This window comes from Caloenas nicobarica, unplaced genomic scaffold, assembly GCF_036013445.1.
Source record: "Caloenas nicobarica isolate bCalNic1 unplaced genomic scaffold, bCalNic1.hap1 Scaffold_641, whole genome shotgun sequence".
Lineage (NCBI taxonomy): Eukaryota > Metazoa > Chordata > Aves > Columbiformes > Columbidae > Caloenas > Caloenas nicobarica.
In genome coordinates, this window is record NW_027017630.1 from 16,267 (window position 1) to 36,124 (window position 19,858).

The window sequence follows — 19,858 nt, forward strand, 5'->3', positions numbered from 1 at the left end:
CAGGGACCCCCCAAAGAACTGGCAGTTTCGGGGTCCCCCCAAGACTCAGCAGTTTCAGGGACCCCCCCCAAAGAACTGGCAGTTTCGGGGTCCCCCGAAGACTCAGCGGTTTCGGGGACCCCCCCCAAGAAACAGCATTTTCTGGGGGTCCCTCAAGAAATGGCGGTTTCAAGGGACCCCCCCCAAAGAACTGGCAGTTTCGGGGTCCCCCCAATAGTCAACGGTTTTGGGGACCCCCCCAAAGAACTGGCAGTTTCAGGGTCCCCCCAAGACTCAGCGGTTTTGGGGTCCCCCCCAAAGAACTGGCAGTTTCAGGGACCCCCCCCAAGAACTGGCAGTTTCGGGGTCCCCTCAAGACTCAGCAGTTTCAGGGACCCCCCCCAAGAATTGGCAGTTTTAGGGTCCCTCAAGAGTCAGCGGTTTTGGGGTCCCCCCCCCAAGAACTGGCGGTTTTGGGGTCCCCCCAAGACTCAGCGGTTTTGGGGTCCCCCCCAAAGAACTGGCAGTTTCAGGGGTCCCCCAAGAGTCAGCGGTTTCCGGGACCCCCCCAAAGAACTGGCAGTTTCGGGGTCCCCCCAAGACTCAGCAGTTTCGGGGACCCCCCCCAAAGAACTGGCAGTTTCGGGGTCCCCCAAGAGTCAACGGTTTTGGGGTCCCCCCCCAAAGAACTGGCAGTTTTGGGGTCCCCCCAAGACTCAGCAGTTTCAGGGACCCCCCCCAAAGAACTGGCAGTTTCGGGGTCCCCCCAAGACTCAGCGGTTTCAAGGGACCCCCCCCAAAGAACTGGCAGTTTCGGGGTCCCCCCAAGACTCAGCAGTTTCAGGGACCCCCCCCAAAGAACTGGCAGTTTCGGGGTCCCCCGAAGACTCAGCGGTTTCGGGGACCCCCCCCAAGAAACAGCATTTTCTGGGGGTCCCTCAAGAAATGGCGGTTTCAAGGGACCCCCCCCAAAGAACTGGCAGTTTCGGGGTCCCCCCAAGAGTCAGCGGTTTCGGGGACCCCCCCAAAGAACTGGCAGTTTCAGGGTCCCCCCAAGACTCAGCGGTTTTGGGGTCCCCCCCAAAGAACTGGCAGTTTCAGGGACCCCCCCCAAGAATTGGCAGTTTTGGGGCCCCCCCAAGAGTCAGCGGTTTCGGGGACCCCCCCAAAGAACTGGCAGTTTCGGGGTCCCCCAAGAGTCAGCAGTTTTGGGGTCCCCCCCCCAAGAACTGGCAGTTTCGGGGTCCCCCCAAGACTCAGCGGTTTTGGGGTCCCCCCCAAAGAACTGGCAGTTTCAGGGACCCCCCCCAAGAATTGGCAGTTTTGGGGCCCCCCCAAGAGTCAGCGGTTTCGGGGACCCCCCCCAAAGAACTGGCAGTTTCGGGGTCCCCCGAAGACTCAGCGGTTTTGGGGTCCCCCCCAAAGAACTGGCAGTTTCAGGGTCCCCCAAGAGTCAATGGTTTTGGGGTCCCCACCAAAAAACTGGCAGTTTCGGGGTCCCCCAAGAGTCAACGGTTTTGGGGTCCCCCCAAAGAACTGGCAGTTTCGGGGTCCCCCCAAGACTCAGCGGTTTTGGGGTCCCCCCCAAAGAACTGGCAGTTTCAGGGTCCCCCAAGAGTCAATGGTTTTGGGGTCCCCACCAAAAAACTGGCAGTTTCGGGGTCCCCCAAGAGTCAACGGTTTTGGGGTCCCCCCAAAGAACTGGCAGTTTCGGGGTCCCCCCAAGACTCAGCGGTTTCGGGGACCCCCCCAAAGAACTGGCAGTTTTGGGGCCCCCCCAAGACTCAGCGGTTTCAAGGGACCCCCCCCAAAGAACTGGCAGTTTCGGGGTCCCCCAAGAGTCAGCAGTTTTGGGGTCCCCACCAAAAACTGGCAGTTTCGGGCCCCCCCCCCCCCAGGAAACAGCATTTTCTGGGGGTCCCTCAAGAAATGGTGGTTTCGGGGGCCCCCCAAGAAACAGAAGTTTCAGGGGTCCCCCAAGAGACAACGGTTTCACCCCCCCCAAAAGACGTTGGTTTTGGGGACCCCCCCCCCAAATGGCAGTAGTTTCGGGGTCCCCCCAAGAGTCGGTGGTTTTGGGGTCCCCTCCAAGAAGTGGTGGTTTCAAGGACCCCCCCCCCAATGGTGGTTTCAGGGCCCCCCCCCCCGAGTGGTTTTGGGGTCCCCCAGAGGAGGGGGGGGCTCAGAGCTGGAGCAGAGTTTAGCCCTTGATGGATGGGGGGGGTCTTTGGGGAGGGGGGGGTCCGGGGGGGTCCCAGGGGGGGTCTGGGGGTCCCCAGGGAATTTGGGGGTCCCGGGGGGGTCTGGGGGGTTTGGGGGTCCCGGGGGGGTCCCCTAGACGGGGGTGGTTTTGCGGTTGAGGGTGCTGGTCCCTGGGGGGGTCCCGGGGGGGTCTTGGGGTCCCCAGGGGATTTGGGGGTCCCAGGGGGGTTTGGGGACCCCGAGGGGTTTTGGGGGTCCCGGGGGGTCCCGGGGGGGTCCCCTAGATGGGGGTGGTTTTGCGGTTGAGGGTGCTGTTCCCTGGGGGGTCCCGGGGGGGTCTGGGGGTCCCCAGGGAATTTGGGGGTCCCGGGGGGGTCCCCTAGATGGGGGTGGTCTTGAAGTTGAGGGTGCTGGTCCCTGGGGGGGTCCTGGGGGGGTCTTGGGGTCCCCAGGGGATTTGGGGGTCCCAGGGGGATTTGGGGGTCCCGGGAGGGGATTTGGGGGTCCCGGGTGGGGGGGGGTCCCCTAGACGGGGGTGGTTTTGCGGTTGAGGGTGCTGGTCCCTGGGGGGGTCCCGGGGGGGTCTTGGGGTCCCCAGGGAATTTGGGGGTCCCGGGGGGGTTTGGGGGCCCCGAGAGGTTTTGGGGGTCCCGGGGGGTCCCGGGGGGGTCCCCTAGACGGGGGTGGTTTTGCGGTTGAGGGTGCTGGTCCCTGGGGGGGTCCCGGGGGGGTCTTGGGGTCCCAGGGGGGTTTGGGGGTCCCGGGAGGGGTTTGGGGGTCCCCAGGGGATTTGGCGGTCCCGGGTGGGGGGGGTCCCCTAGACGGGGGTGGTTTTGCGGTTGAGGGTGCTGGTCCCTGGGGGGGTCCCGGGGGGGTCTTGGGGTCCCCAGGGGATTTGGGGGTCCCGGGGGGGTTTGGGGGTCCCCAGGGGATTTGGGGGTCCCGGGTGGGGGGGGTCCCCTAGACGGGGGTGGTTTTGCGGTTGAGGGTGCTGGTCCCTGGGGGGGTCCCGGGGGGGTCTTGGGGTCCCCAGGGAATTTGGGGGTCCCGGGGGGGTCTGGGGGGTTTGGAGGTCCCGGGGGGGTCCCCTAGACGGGGGTGGTTTTGCGGTTGAGGGTGCTGGTCCCTGGGGGGGTCCCGGGGGGATCTTGGGGTCCCCAGGGAATTTGGGGGTCCCGGGGGGGTCTGGGGGTCCCGGGGGGGTCCCCTAGATGGGGGTGGTCTTGAAGTTGAGGGTGCTGGTCCCTGGGGGGTCCCGGGGGGGTCTTGGGGTCCCCAGGGGATTTGGGGGTCCCAGGGGGATTTTGGGGTCCCGGGAGGGGATTTGGGGGTCCCGGGGTGGGGGGGGGTCCCCTAGACGGGGGTGGTTTTGCGGTTGAGGGTGCTGGTCCCCGAGGCGCTGTCGGGGGGTCCCCCGGGGGGGTCTTTCCCAAACGCGTTGTGCAGCTGCAAAAAGGGGGGGCCGGGGGTGCCGGGGGGGGGGGCCGTGCCGGGGGGTCCCTCCCTCGACAGGGTGTACATGGAGATATCAGCCGGGGGGGGGCCCCCCGCCCCGCCCCCTCCCCTCCCCCCCTCCCCCTCCCCCCGCCCCCCCCCCGCTTTTCCCCGGCGGGGGGAGGATGGGGGGCGGGGGGGGGGGAGGGGACGCGTCCCGGGAGCGTCCGGGGTCGCTGGAGCGGGAGCCGGAGCGCGAGCGGCGCCGGGGGCGGGGCCGGGGGCCGGGGGGGCCCCGCGGCGGGGGGGGCGGGGGGGGGGGCCCGGGCCCCCCCCGGCCCCCCCCCGCCCTTTGCGGTGCCGCTCGATGTAGAGGTTGACGGCCAAGACCCCGATGGCTTCGGCCAAGATGAACGAGAGACCCCCGAAGTAGAAGGACCAGCCGTAGGAATAGTGGCTCTTCTTGTCCTCGTCCCGTTTGGTCCCCGGGTCCCCCGCGTTGGCCGAGATGTAGACGATCACCCCGATGATGTTGCTGAGGCCTTCGGTGTTGGGGACATGCGGCGGGGGACGAAGCGGCGGTGGTGGGCGAGGGGGGGATGAGGGATGGGGAGGGGGCAAGGGACAGGGGACAAGGGACAGGGACAAGGGACAGGGACATGGGACAGGGGACATGGGGTAAAGGGTGAGGGACGTGGGACAGGGGACAGGGGACAGGGACAAGGGACAGGGACAAGGGACAGGGGACATGGGGTAAAGGATGAGGGACGTGGGACGGGGACATGGGACAGGGGACAAGGGACAGGGGACATGGGGTAAAGGATGAGCGACATGGGACGGGGACATGGGATAGGGGACATGGGACAGGGACAAGGGACAGGGACATGGGACAGGGGACATGGGACAGGGGACATGGGATAGGGACAAGGGACAGGGGACATGGGACAGGGGACATGGGGTAAAGGATGAGGGACATGGGACAGGGGACAGGGGACATGGGACAGGGGACATGGGGTAAAGGATGAGCGACATGGGACGGGGACATGGGATAGGGGACATGGGACAGGGACAAGGGACAGGGGCAAGAGACAGGGACACGGGACAGGGGACAAGGGATAGGGGACAAGGGACAGGGACAAGGGACAGGGGACATGGGACAGGGACATGGGATAGGGGACATGGGACAGGGGACAAGGGACAGGGACAAGGGACAGGGGACAAGGTATAGGGGACAAGGGACAGGGGACATGGGGTAAAGGATGAGGGACGTGGGACGGGGACAGGGGACAGGGGACAAGGGACAGGGACAAGGGACAGGGGACATGGGACAGGGGACATGGGGTAAAGGGTGAGGGACATGGGACAGGGGACATGGGGTAAAGGGTGAGGGACATGGGACAGGGGACAAGGGAGATGGGATAGGGGACATGGGACAGGGACATGGGACAGGGGACAAGGGATAGGGGACAAGGGACAGGGAGAAGGGACAGAGACAAGGGACAGGGGACATGGGACAGGGACATGGGATAGGGGACATGGGACAGGGGACAAGGGACAGGGGACATGGGGTAAAGGATGAGGGACATGGGACAGGGACATGGGATAGGGGACAAGGGACAGGGACAAGGGACAGGGACAAGGGACAGGGGACATGGGACAGGGGACAAGGGGTAAAGGATGAGGGACATGGGACAGGGACATGGGACAGGGGACAAGGGACAGGGGACATGGGATAGGGGAAATGGGACGAGGACAAGGGACAGGGACAAGGGACAGGGGACAAGGGGTAAAGGATGAAGGACATGGGACAAGGGGTGAAGGACAGGGACCCGGGGGACTCACGGACACGGGGGACCCCTCCCCAAGAGACCAGGGCATTTGGGGCACCCAGGGGACCCCTCCCCAAAATACCAGGGGTTGTGGGGCACCCAGGGGACCCCAGGGGGGTTTGGGGCAGCCAGGGCACCCCAGGGGGGGGTTGGGGGACCCAGGGGACCCCTCCCCAAAACACCAGGGGTTGTGGGGCACCCAGGGCACCCCGGGGGGGTTTGGGGCACCCAGGGGACCCCAGGGACACAGGGGAGCCCTAGTGGGTGTGGGGGACCCAGGGGACCCGTAGGGGGTTTTGGGGGACCCAGGGGACCCCTCCCCAAAATACCAGGGGTTGTGGGGCACCCAGGGCACCCCAGGGGGGTTTGGGGCACCCAGGACACCCAGGGGACCCCTGGTGGGTTTAGGGGACCCAGGAGACCCCTCCCCAAAACACCAGGGGCTTTGGGGGACCCAGGGGACCCCTGGGGGAGTTTGGGGGACCCAGGAGACCCCAGGGACACAGGGGATCCTTAGTGGGTGTGGGGGACCCAGGGGTCCCGGAGGGGGTTTTGGGGGACCCAGGACACCCAGGGGACCCCTGGTGGGTTTAGGGGACCCAGGAGACCCCTCCCCAAAACACCAGGGGTTGTGGGGCACCCAGGGGACCCCAGGGACCCAGGGGAGCCCTAGTGAGTTTGGGGCACCCAGGGGTCCCGTAGGGGGTTTTGGGGGACCCAGGAGACCCCTGGGGGGGGGGTTGGGGGACCCAGGAGACCCCTCCCCAAAACACCAGGGGTTGTGGGGCACCCAGGGCACCCCTGGGGGGCTTGGGGGACCCAGGGGACCCCTGGGGGGGGGTTGGGGGACCCAGGGGACCCCTCCCCAAAACACCAGGGGTTGTGGGGCACCCAGGGGTCCCCGGGGGGGTTTGGGGGACCCAGGGGAGCGCGGGCCCGTCACCCACCGGCGGCGACGAAGAGGATCCCGGCGCCCAGGACCAGGCTGGTGCGCGCGCGGCGCAGGCGGCTGGCGGCCACGCAGACCCCCCCCAGCAGCAGCAGCACCGCGCTCAGGATGGGGAAGATGCTGGAGGCCCGGACCACCCCTGCGGGACCCCCCCACCTCGTTACGGACAGCGGGAAGAGCCCCGAGAGGCCCCCCCGCTAATTACAGGCAAGGGGAATAACACTGGGAGACACCCCCGTTAATTACTGACAGTGGGAATAACCCTGAGAGACCCCCCCGTTAATTACTGACAGTGGGAATAACACTGGGAGACCCCCCCCGTTAATTACAGACAGTGGGAATAAACCTGAGAGACCCCCCCGTTAATTACTGACAATGGGAATAACACTGGGAGACACCCCCGCTAATTACAGGCAAGGGGAATAACCCTGAGAGACCCCCCGTTAATTACTGACAGTGGGAATAAACCTGAGAGACCCCCCCGTTAATTACAGGCAAGGGGAATAACCCTGAGAGACCCCCCGTTAATTACTGACAGTGGGAATAACCCTGAGAGACCCCCCCCGTTAATTACAGGCAAGGGGAATAACCCTGAGAGACCCCCCGTTAATTACTGACAGTGGGAATAAACCTGAGAGACCCCCCCGTTAATTACTGACAGTGGGAATAACCCTGAGAGACCCCCCCCGTTAATTACTGACAGTGGGAATAACCCTGAGAGACCCCCCCGTTAATTACTGACAGTGGGAATAAACCTGAGAGACCCCCCCGTTAATTACAGATAATGGGAATAACCCTGAGAGACCCCCCCCGTTAATTACTGACAGTGGGAATAACCCTGAGAGACCCCCCCTGTTAATTACTGACAGTGGGAATAAACCTGAGAGACCCCCCCGTTAATTACTGACAGTGGGAATAACACTGGGAGACCCCCCCGTTAATTACTGACAGTGGGAATAACCCTGAGAGACCCCCCCGTTAATTACAGGCAATGGGAATAAACCTGAGAGACCCCCCGTTAATTACTGACAATGGGAATAATCCTGAGAGACCCCCCCGTTAATTACAGATAATGGGAATAATCCTGAGAGACCCCCCCGTTAATTACAGGCAATGGGAATAAACCTGAGAGACCCCCCGTTAATTACTGACAATGGGAATAATCCTGAGAGACCCCCCCGTTAATTACTGACAGCGGGAATAAACCTGAGAGACCCCCCCGTTAATTACTGACAGTGGGAATAACCCTGAGAGACCCCCCGTTAATGACAGCCAATGGGGCCCCAGAACACCCCTGTGGGACCCACCCCCTCGTTGGATCTGGCCAATGGGGACCCCGGGGCTGGTGGCCAATCAGAGTGTACAAAGGGCATGGGATCTGTTAGCCCAGGCCAATGGGAGCCCAGGGTCTGGCAACCAATCAGAGGGCAGGAAAGGCATAGGATCTCTTGGCCCCAACCAATGGGAGCTCATCAAGTAGACGGCCAATCAGAACACAGGAATGGCATGGGATCTGTCAGCCCCAGCCAATGGGAGCCCTTAAAGGCATCAGCCAATCAGAGGAGAGACCTTTGAGGGCGCGAACCAATGAGGAGAACGGAGGAACATGAGACCAGGGACCAATCAGAGCGCAGAGGCTCCCGCAGCTCTGGAACCAGCAGCCAATCGGGGACAGCCTGGGTTGCTATGGGCGGGGTTTCCGTGGCAGCCCCGTTGCTAGGGGCCGCGGTTGCCATGGCAACACCCGGGCGTGGCCGGGATGCTGCGGTTGCCGGGGCGACGCGTCACCATGGCAACGGCAGGAGCATCGCCGGGATGATGGCAGCCGGTTGTCAAGGCATCGCGGTGACGATGCTGGGGCGGTTGCCATGGCAACGCCACAGCGGTTGCCGGGGTGACGCCGGGATAACGCCGGGGACATCGCTGGGGTGATGCTGGGGTGGTTGCCATGGTGATGCGGCGGTTGCCAGGGAGACGGGGGTGATTACTGGGGTGATGCGGGCAGGTGCCAGGGTGATGCTGGGGTGGTTACCAGGGGGATGGGGTGGTTGCCATGGTGATGGGGCAGTTGGTGCAGTGATGGGGTGGTTGCCATGGAGATGCTGGGGCAGTTGCCAGGGGGACAGGGTGGTTGCCGGGGAGACGCAGGTGGTTGCCAGGGGGATGGGGCGGTTTCCAGGGGGATGCAGCTGGTTGCCATGGAGAAGGGGCAGTTGCCATGGAGAGGGGTGGTTGCCATGGAGATGCTGGGGCGGTTTCCATGGCGATGGGGCAGTTGCCAGGGGGATGGGGTGGTTGTCATGGAGATGATGGAGCAGTTGCCATGGAGAGGGGGCGGCTGCCATGGAGATGATGGAGCAGTTGCCTCAGTGATGGGGCAGTTGCCAGGGCGATGAGGGCGGTTGCCATGGAGATGCTGGGGCGGTTGCCACGGTGACGGGGCGGTTGCCATGGCGACTCACGCAGCAGGTACTCGGCGCTGTCGTGGTCGTACTCCATGTCCTCAGGGAAGTGGTTGATCTTCAGGCACAGCCCCCGCTTGAGGCCTGCGGGGACACGGGGACACCGTGGGGACACCGCGGGGACATCACAGGGACGGGGGCACCACGGGGATGGGGACATTGCGGGGATGGGGACACCACGGGGATGGGGACATTGCGGGGATGGGGGCATCACAAGGACGGGGACACCGTGAGGATGGGGACACTGCAGGGATGGGGACGTCACAGGGACAGGGACACCACGGGGATGGGGACATCACAGAGATGGGGACACCGTGGGGATGAGGACATCACAGGGACATTGCAGGGGTGGGGACACTGCGGGGATGGGGACATAACGGGGATGGGGACATCATGAGGATGGGGACACTGCAGGGATGGGGACATCACAGGGACAGGGACACCTTGGGGACACCGCAGGGACATCACAGGAATGGGGACACTGTGGAGATGGCGACATCATAGGGACATTGCAGGGACGGTGACACTGCAGGGATGGGGACATCGTGGGGATGGGGACATCACAGGGATGGGGACACTGTGGTGGGGATGGGGACGTCACAGGGATAGGGACACTGTGGTGGGGATGGGGACATCACAGGGATGGGGACACTGTGGGGATGGGGACATCATGGGGATGGGGACGTCACAGGGATGGGGACATCGTGGGGATGGGGACATCACAGGGATGAGGACACTGTGGGGATGGGGACACCACAGGGATGGGGACATCGCGAGGATGGGGACACTGTGCCAAATGGTGCCATAAATATCCGCAGTGATGCCATGAATGTCCCCAGTGACCCCACCAATGTCCCCAACGGTGCCATGAATGACCCAACGACGCCCCAAACGTCCCCAATGACGCCCCGAACGTCCCCATTGACCCCCCAAACATCCCCAAATGATGCCATTGATGTCCCCAATGACCCCGCCAATGTCCCCAGTGACCCCACCAATGTCCCCAATGGCGCCATGAATGACCCAACGACGCCCCAAATGTCCCCAATGACCCCCCAAACGTCCCCAAATGATGCCGTTGATGTCCCCAACGACCCCACCAATGTCCCCAATGACCCCCCAAATGTCCCCGACGGTGCCATCAATGACCCAACGACGCCCCAAATGTCCCCAATGAACCCTCAAACATCCCCAAATGATGCCGTTGATGTCCCCAATGACCCCACCAATGTCCCCATTGACCCCACCGATGTCCCCAGTGGCCCCACCAATGTCCCCAACGACCCCACCAATGTCCCCATTGACCCCCTAATGTCCCCGACAGTGCCATCAATGACCCAACGACGCCCCAAACGTCCCCAATGACGCCCCGAACGTCCCCATTGACCCCACAAACATCCCCAAATGACCCCACCAATGTCCCCAATGACCCCGCCAGTGTCCCCAGTGACCCCACCAATGTCCCCAATGGCGCCATGAATGACCCAACGACGCCCCAAACGTCCCCATTGACCCCCCAAACGTCCCCAAATGATGCCATTGATGTCCCCAACGACCCCACCAATGTCCTCAATGACCCCAAATGTCCCCAACGGTGCCATCAATGACCCAACGACGCCCCAAACGTCCCCAATGACACCCCGAACGTCCCCATTGACCCCCCAAACATCCCCAAATGACCCCACCAATGTCCCCAATGACCCCGCCAATGTCCCCAGTGACCCCACCAATGTCCCCAATGGCGCCATGAATGACCCAACGACGCCCCAAACGTCCCCAATGACCCCCCAAACATCCCCAAATGATGCCATTGATGTCCCCAATGACCCCGCCAATGTCCCCAATGACCCCATCAATGTCCCCAATGACGCCACCAATGTCCCCATTGACCCCACCAATGTCCCCAATGGTGCCATGAATGACCCAATGACGCCCCGAACGTCCCCATTGACCCCCAAACGTCCCCGACAGGGCACGAACGTCCCCGACGACCCCCCCCCCCCCCAAAACCGTCCGCAGGGACCCCATTAACGCCCCCCCCCGGCGCCCCCCGCACCTTCCAGGCAGCAGATCCTCCAGAGCCCCGAGTGCGTCAGCCCCCCCGGGTCGCGGCGGTCCCGCGCGGCGCCCCCCGCGTCGTCGCCCCCCCCGGAGGCGTTGCTGGTGTTGCAGAGGAAGGCGCGGGCGTAGAGCCAGTAGTCGGTGCCGATGGCGATGGTCATGAGGCCGAAGGCGGCGAAGGCCCCGACCGCCGTCAGCAGCAGCTGCGCCCCCCGCTCGCACCAAACCACCCCCTCCCCATTCCAGCGCTTCAGCGACTCCAGCCTGGAACGCAGCCCCCGGGGGGGGGCGCAGCTCACGGAGGGACCCAGGAGTTCGGGGAGGGACCCAGGCGTCCGGGACACTAGACCCCCCCTGGCTGCTCTAGGACCCAGGAGTTCGGGAGGGACCCAGGCGTCCGGGATGCTAGACCCCCCCTGGCTGCTCTAGGACCCAGGAGTTCAGAAGGGACCCAGGAGTTCGGGAGGGACCCAGGCGTCCGGGACACTAGACCCGCCCCCTGGCTGCTTTAGGACCCAGGAGTTCGGGAGGGACCCAGGCGTCCGAGTGGGGACCCAGGCAACCGGGACCCTAGACCCCCCCCCAACCACTCTAGGACCCAGGAATTCAGAAGGGACCCAGGCGTCCGGGACCCTAGACCCCCCTGGCTGCTCTAGGACCCAGGAATTCGGGATGGACCCAGGCGTCCGGGTGGGGACCCAGGCATCCGGGTGAGTCAGGAACCCCAAATTTGGCCCCTACACCTCTGTGGCTACTCGGGGACCCAGGCGTCCGGGCCCCCCTACACCCCCCCACCTCCCTGTGCTGTGGGCAAGGGACCCAGGCGTCCGGGGGCCAAAGGGACCCAGGCGTCCGGGGCTGCCCCCCCACCACGTGTCAGGGCCCCGGGGGGGGGGCGAGGTCCATGGGGGGGACACGTGGCCGTGACTGTGACCTTGACCTCGGCCTTGACCTCGCACGTCGGGCGCTGGCGGCTCCTCCGTGATGGCCCGAGAGCTGCGGAGACACGGTGGGGTGGGGTGGGGGGGGGGCCTCGCACGAGGGCTTTGCACAAGAGCCTTGCACGAGGGGCCTCGTGCACCGAGGTGTCCACCCCCGCGCCAGCTGGACGGGCCCTCGTGCACAGGGCTTGTGTGTGCTGGGGCTTGCACACGCGCGTGGGAACGTGCACGGGGAGGTGGGAGCGTGCACACGCGTGTGGGAGCGTGCACAAGTGGGAGGGAACGCGCAAAAGCGTGTGGGAGCGTGCACGGGGATTGGGGAGCGCGCACACGCGTGTGGGAGCGTGCACGGGGAGGTGGGAGCGTGCACACGCGTGTGGGAGCGTGCACAGGGACGCACATGGATGCAGAATCGTGCACATGCGTGCGGGATCGTGCACGTGGAGGCGGGAGCATGCACGAGCATGTCGGAGCATGCACAAGCATGTGGGAGTGTGCACACACATGCACAAGCATGTTGGAGCGCGCACAAGTGTGTGGGAGTGTGCACACACGTGTGCGAGCATGCACAAGCATGTTGAAGCATGCACAAGCGTGCGAGCATGCACAAGCATGTTGGAGCATGCACAAGCATGTGGGAGTGTGCACACACATGCACAAGCATGTTGGAGCATGCACAAGCGTGTGGGAGTGTGCACACACGTGTGCGAGCATGCACAAGCATGTTGGAGTATGCACAAGCGCGTGGGAATGTGCACACACGTGTGCGAGCATGCACAAGCATGTTGGAGCATGCACAAGCGCGTGGGAGTGTGCACACATGTGTGCGAGCATGCACAAGCATGTTGGAGCGTGCACAAGAATGTGGGAATGTTCACACACATGCATGAGCATGCACAAGCATGTTGGAGCATGCACACACGTATGCGAGCATGCACAAGCATGTTGGAGCGTGCACAAGCGTGTGGGAGTGTGCACACACGTGTGCGAGCATGCGCAAGCATGTTGGAGCGTGCACAAGCATGTGGGAGTGTTCACACACATGCATGAGCATGCACAAGCATGTTGGAGCATGCACACACGTGTGCGAGCATGCGCAAGCATGTTGGAGCGTGCACACACGTGTAGGAGCGTGCACACACGTGTGCGAGCATGTGCAAGCATGTTGGAGCGTGCAAAAGCATGTGGGAGTGTGCACACATGTGTGCGAGCATGCGCAAGCATGTTGGAGCGTGCACACACGTGTAGGAGCGTGCACACACATGTGTGAGCATGTGCAAGCATGTTGGAGCGTGCACACACGTGTGGGAGCGTGCACATGGGCGTCGGTGTGTGCACACACATGTGGGAGCGTGCACGGGGACACGGCAGCGGGCACACGCGTGTGCGGGCTCCGGGCTTTGCACGCGTGTGTGCGCAATCAGGCCTTCGCACACGCGTGTGCGCGGGGCCCCCCCGGACGCCTGGGTCCTCCGCCCCTCCCCCCAACCAACCCCCACCCCCGCCGACCCCCCCAAAGCTCCGGACTCCCCCCCCCCCCCCCCAAACCCCCCAATATCCCCCAGGGCCCCCCAAAAATCCCTCCCCCCCCCCCTCCAAGACCCCCCCGGATTCAAACAACCCCCAGGGCCCCCCCCTCCCAAAACCCCCCGATTTCCCCGGACCCCCCAAAATCCTCCCCCCCCCCGATCTCTCCAGGGCCCCCCAAAAGCCTCAAGGTCCCCCCCCGGGACCCCAATATCCCCCAGGGTGCCCCCCCAAAAATCCTTTAGAGCCCCCCCCAACACCCCCCGGACCCCCCCAAATCCTCACCCACCCCCAATATCCCCCCCAAAACCTCCACCCCCCCCCCAAAGACCCCCCAAAATCCTTCAGCCCCCCCCCCCCAAAGATCCTCAGGGTCCCCCCAAAACCCCCTCGGACCCCCCCCCCGAATTAAAGCGCCCCCCCCGCCCCGTTTTCCCCGTTACCTTCTCAGACGCTGGTTTGGGGGGGCCGAGGGGGGGCGATGCCGGTTTTGGGGTGCGGGGGGGTCCTGGATGGGGGGGGGGGGTCCCGGTGCCCCGGGTGGGGGGGGGTCCCGGGGCTATTTTGGGGGTTCCCGGGGGGGGCGGGTTTTGGGGGGGGGTCGCGGTGCCTGGGGGGGGGGGTGTCGGTGTCCGGGGGGGCGGGTTTGGGGGGTCCCGCTGCCCGGGGGGGGGGTCCCGGTGCTGGTGCCGGTTCCGGTTGCGGCAGCGACGGGTGCGCGGGCGGGGGGGGGAGGGGGGGCCGGGGGGGGGGGGCGGGGAAAAAAGAAAAGGGGGGGGGGGAAGGGGGCGGAGCCTGGAAGCTTCGCGGGTGACGTCAGCGGGGGGCGGAGCTAAGGGGGGTTGCCATGGAGACGGGGATGCGGGGGGGGCGTGTCCTGGCAACGGGGAGGCCACGCCCCCCTCCCGGGGGGGGCGGGGCTTGGGGGCGTCTGGGATCCACCCCCCCCAATTGACCCCCCAGCTCCTAATTGGCCCCCCAGCCCTCAATTGGCCCCCCAGTCCCTAATTAGCCCCCCAGCCCCTAATTGGCCCCCCAGCCTCTAATTAGCCCCCAGTCCCTAATTGGCCCCCCAGCCTCTAATTGCCCCATCGCCCCCATTACCCCCAATTGCCCCCATCCCCTAATTGACCCCCCAACCCCTAATTACTCCCCAGCCTCTAATTGCACCATTGCCCCCATTACCCCCCAATTGCCCCCAGGCCCTAATTGCCCCCCCAGCCCCTAATTGACCCCCCAGTCCCTAATTGGCCCCCCAGCCCCTAATTACTCCCCAGCCTCTAATTGCACCATTGCCCCCATTACCCCCCAATTGCCCCCAGCCCCTAATTAGCCCCCCAGCCCCTAATTGGCCCCCCAGCCCCTAATTGACCCCCCAGTCCCTAATTGGCCCCCCAGCCCCTAATTGGCCCCCCAGCCCCTAATTAGCCCCCCAGCCCCTAATTGACCCCCCAGCCCCTAATTGACCCCCCAGTCCCTAATTGGCCCCCCAGCCCCTAATTGGCCCCCCAGTCCCTAATTGGCCCCCCAGCCTCTAATTGCCCCATCGCCCCCATTACCCCCAATTGCCCCCAGCCCCTAATTGACCCCCCCAGCCCCTAATTGGCCCCCCAGCCCCTAATTGCCCCATCGCCCCCATTACCCCCAATTGCCCCCAGCCCCTAATTGACCCCCCCAGCCCCTAATTGGCCCCCCAGCCCCTAATTGCCCCATCGCCCCCATTACCTCCAATTGTCCCCAGCCCCTAATTAGCCCCCCAGCCCCTAATTGGCCCCCCAGCCCCTAATTGCCCCATCGCCCCCATTACCTCCAATTGTCCCCAGCCCCTAATTGACCCCCCAGTCCCTAATTGGCCCCCCAGCCCCTAATTGGCCCCCCAGTCCCTAATTGGCCCCCCAGCCTCTAATTGCCCCAACGGCCCCATTACCCCCAATTGCCCCCAGCCCCTAATTGACCCCCCCAGCCCCTAATTGGCCCCCCAGCCCCTAATTGCCCCATCGCCCCCATTACCTCCAATTGTCCCCAGCCCCTAATTAGCCCCCCAGCCCCTAATTGGCCCCCCAGCCCCTAATTGGCCCCACAGCCCCTAATTGGCCCCACAGCCCCTAATTGGCCCCCCAGCCCCTAATTGACCCCCCAGCCCCTAATTACTCCCCAGCTCCTAATTACCCCATTGCCCCTAATTGCCCCCTTCACCCCCCCATTGCCCTCCCACCCTAAGTGTCCCCCCAGCCCCAATTGACCCCCAACCCCTAATTCCGCCCCCCCCCCCCGTGCACTATCGGATATTTTGGGGGTCCCAGGGGTATTTTTGGGGGGAGGGGGGTGTCACACGGGGGGGGTGTAATTTAAATCCTTTATTGAGGTCGCGTCGCTCCCTATTTACATATCGTACAGCGGGGGGGGGCGGGGAGAGCGGGGGGCCCCCCCGACCCCCCCTCAGCCCCATGTCCCCCCCCAGGGGTCCCCCCCCGCTGCCCCCACTTTGGGGTTTTCAACCCACCCCCCCCACCCCCCCACCCCTTATTTTAATTGGGGGGGGGGGGGGGAAGCTACATATTGAAGCCGTTTATTGCCACAGAAATTGGGGGGGGGGGTGTCCTCCCCATCCCCCCCCCCCCCCACCCCACCCCCCACGACAGGGGAACCCAGGCGTCCGGGCTCCCCCTTCCCCCCCCACCCCAAAGCTCCCTCCCCCACCCCCAAAAAGGACCCAGGCGTCCGGGGCCCCCCCATTGCTCTAGGACCCCCCCCACCAAAAAAGACCCAGGCGTCCGGGGTCCCCCCTTGCCCCCCCCAATTTGTGCTAACGGGGCCGACCCCACCATGGACCAGCCAGGCGGGGGGCAAGGGGCAGAGGTCAAAGGTCAGGGGAAGACCCTTAAATTTGGGGGGGGGGGGGGGGGGGCAAAGCATCGCTAAAGCCGAAGGGGCTTGAAAGCAGCAGAGGCCCCTGGGGGGGCTGGGGCTGGTCTGTCCCCGCCCCCATCACGCTCAGGGTCCTGTCCTGAGACCCAGGGGTCAATGGGGACGCAATCAAGATGGCGGCGCAATCAAGATGGCGGCCGAGCCGCGTCCTGCCCGGCGTTGGGCCTTGTCCAAGATGGCCGCCGAACCACGTTGGTCGTGGGTGGCGGGAGAAGATGGCCGCCAAGGTCCCTCCTGTCCCTCATTGGCCATGGTGGTGGCGGGAGAAGATGGCCGCCGAGGCTCCTCCTGGCCCTCATTGGCCAGAGTGAACAGAAGATGGCCGCCGAGGCTCCTCCTCTCCATCATTGGCCACGGGGGCAAGACAAAATGGCCGCCGAGGTTCTTCCTGGTCATCATTGGCCACGGTGACAGGAGAAGATGGCCGACAAGCCATGCCGGCCACCGTGGCCAGCGAAGACGGCCGACGACGTCCCTCCTCTCCACCATTGGCCATGGTGACAGGACAAGATGGCCGCCAAGGTTCCTCCTGTCCCTCATTGGCCATGGTGACAGAAAATGGCCGCCAAGGTTCTTCCCGTCCACCATTGGCCGAGGCGGCAAGAGAAAATGGCCGCCATGGCTCGTCTTGACCACCATTGGCCACGGCAACAGGAGAAGATGGCCGCCAAGGTTCCTCCTGTCCCTCATTGGCCGGGGCGACAGAAGATGGCCGCCGAGGCTCTTCCTGACCATCAATGGCCGTGGTGGCAAGAGAAAATGGCCGCCGACGTCCCTCCCGACCCCCATTGGCCACGGTGACAGGAGAAGATGGCCGCCAAGCCACGCTGGCCACCGTCACCGGCCAAGATGGCCGCCCAGATGCCCCCTGACCATTGTTGGCCGTGGTGACAGGCCAAGATGGCCGCCGAGGTCCCCTCTGCCCCACTGGCCACCATCACTGGCCAAGATGGCCGCCAAGGTCCATCTGCCCCCATTGGCCATGGTGACGGGCCAAGATGGCCGCCAAGGTCCCTCTGACCCCATTGGCCACGGTGACGGGCCAACATGGCCGCCAAGGTCCCTCTGACCCCATTGGCCATGGTGACGGGCCAACATGGCCGCCAAGGTCCCTCTGCCCCATTGGCCACCATCACTGGCCAAGATGGCCACCAAGGTCCATCTGCCCCCATTGGCCATGGTGACGGGCCAACATGGCCGCCAAGGTCCCTCTGACCCCATTGGCCATGGTGACGGGCCAACATGGCCACCAAGGTCCCTCTGACCCCATTGGCCACCATCACCGGCCAACATGGCCGCCCAGATGCCCCCTGATCATTGTTGGCCATGGTGACAGGCCAAGATGGCCGCCGAGGTCCCCTCTGCCCCATTGGCCACCATCACTGGCCAAGATGGCCGCCAAGGTCCATCTGCCCCCATTGGCCATGGTGACGGGCCAAGATGGCCGCCAAGGTCCCTCTGTCCCCATTGGCCACCATCACTGGCCAACATGGCCGCCAAGGTCCCTCTGCCCCCATTGGCCACCATCACCGGCCAAGATGGCTACCAAGGTCCCCTCTGCCCCATTGGCCACCATCACTGGCCAAGATGGCCGCCAAGGTCCATCTGCCCCCATTGGCCATGGTGACGGGCCAACATGGCCACCAAGGTCCCTCTGACCCCATTGGCCACCATCACCAGCCAACATGGCCGCCCAGATGCCCCCTGATCATTGTTGGCCATGGTGACAGGCCAAGATGGCCACCGAGGTCCCTCTGCCCCATTGGCCACCATCACCGGCCAAGATGGCCGCCAAGGTCCCTCTGTCCCCATTGGCCACCATCACTGGCCAAGATGGCCGCCAAGGTCCCTCTGCCCCCATTGGCCACCATCACCGGCCAACATGGCCACCAAGGTCCCCTCTGCCCCATTGGCCACCATCACTGGCCAACATGGCCGCCGAGGTCCCTCTGACCCCATTGGCCACCATCACTGGCCAAGATGGCCGCCAAGGTCCCTCTGACCCCATTGGCCACCATCACTGGCCAAGATGGCTACCAAGGTCCCTCTGCCCCATTGGCCACCATCACTGGCCAAGATGGCCGCCAAGGTCCCTCTGACCCCATTGGCCACCATCACTGGCCAAGATGGCTACCAAGGTCCCTCTGCCCCATTGGCCACCATCACTGGCCAAGATGGCCACCAAGGTCCCTCTGACCCCATTGGCCACCATCACCGGCCAAGATGGCCGCCGGTGGCCTGGTCCCCAGAAGGGACCTGGTGGCCCTGGTGGCCCCAACCCCTGATGTCCCCACCCCTGGTGGCCCCGTTGTCCCATCCGTGGTGGCCCCAGGTGGCCCCGACCCCCCAGATCCCCCCATGCCCCCATGTCCCCCCGATGTCCCCATATCCCCCCATGTCCCCCCGATGTCCCCATGTCCCCCATGTCCCTCCCATGTCCCCCAATGTCCCCATGTCCCCCCGATGTCCCCATGTCCCCCCCATGGCCCCCAATATCCCAATGTCCCCATGTCCCCCCCATGTCCCCATGTCCCCCAATGTCCCCATAGCCCCCCATGTCCCCCATGTCCCCATGTCCCCTCAATGTCCCCCCAATGTCCCCATGTCTCTCATGTCCCCCAATGTTCCCATGTCCCCCCCATGTCCCTATGTCCCCCCAATGTCCCCATGTCCCCTATGCCCCCCATGTCCCCATGTCCCCTATGCCCCCCAATGTCCCCCCAATGTCCCCGGTGTCCCCATGTCCCCCCAAGTCCCCCCCATGTCCTCATGTCCCCCCACAATATCCCCCTATCTCCATCACCCCAATGTCCCCATGATGTCCCCGTGTCCCCTATGCCCCCAATGTCCCCCCCATGTCCCCATGTCCCCCAATGTCCCCATATCCCCTCAATGTCCCCCCCATGTCCCCATGACCCACATGTCCCCCATGTCCCCATGTCCCCCAATGTCCCCATATCCCCCCATGTCCCCCCAATGTCCCCCATGTCCCCATGTCCCCTCAATGTCCCCCCAATGTCCCCATGTCTCTCATGTCCCCCAATGTCCCCATGTCCCCCCCATGTCCCCATGTCCCACATGTCCCCCATGTCCCCATGTCCCCATCAGGGTGACATTGACAGGTGCCCCCCCCCGGGTACTGGATGCTGGGGGGGGTAACTCTGCATCACCCTGATTGACAGCTCGGGGTCCCCAATGTCCCCATCACCCCCATGTCCCCATGACCCCCATGACCCCCATGTCCCCGCCATGTCCCCATGTCCCCCATGTCCCCCATGTCCCCATGTCCCCATCAGGGTGACATTGACAGGTGCCCCCCCCCGGGTACTGGATGCTGGGGGGGGTAACTCTGCATCACCCTGATTGACAGCTCGGGGTCCCCAATGTCCCCGTCACCCCCATGTCCCCATGACCCCCATGACCCCCATGTCCCCCCCATGTCCCCATGTCCCCCATGTCCCCCATGTCCCCATGTCCCCATCAGGGTGACATTGACAGGTGTCCCCCCCCGGGTACTGGATGCTGGGGGGGGGTAACTCTGCATCA

General features: G+C 64.6%; 1 protein-coding gene across 1 annotated transcript; it reads right to left on the reverse strand.

Moving 5' to 3' along the window:
* Positions 1 to 3,534: 3,534 nt before the first annotated feature.
* Positions 3,535 to 15,558, reverse strand: LOC136002885 (voltage-dependent calcium channel gamma-8 subunit-like). Its single transcript, XM_065658132.1, is given in 8 exon segments — positions 3,535 to 3,627; positions 3,770 to 3,960; positions 3,963 to 4,157; positions 6,392 to 6,532; positions 8,856 to 8,939; positions 10,912 to 11,180; positions 11,787 to 11,912; positions 15,554 to 15,558. Coding segments are annotated over 8 exon segments (1,104 nt in total).
* Positions 15,559 to 19,858: the final 4,300 nt, after the last annotated feature.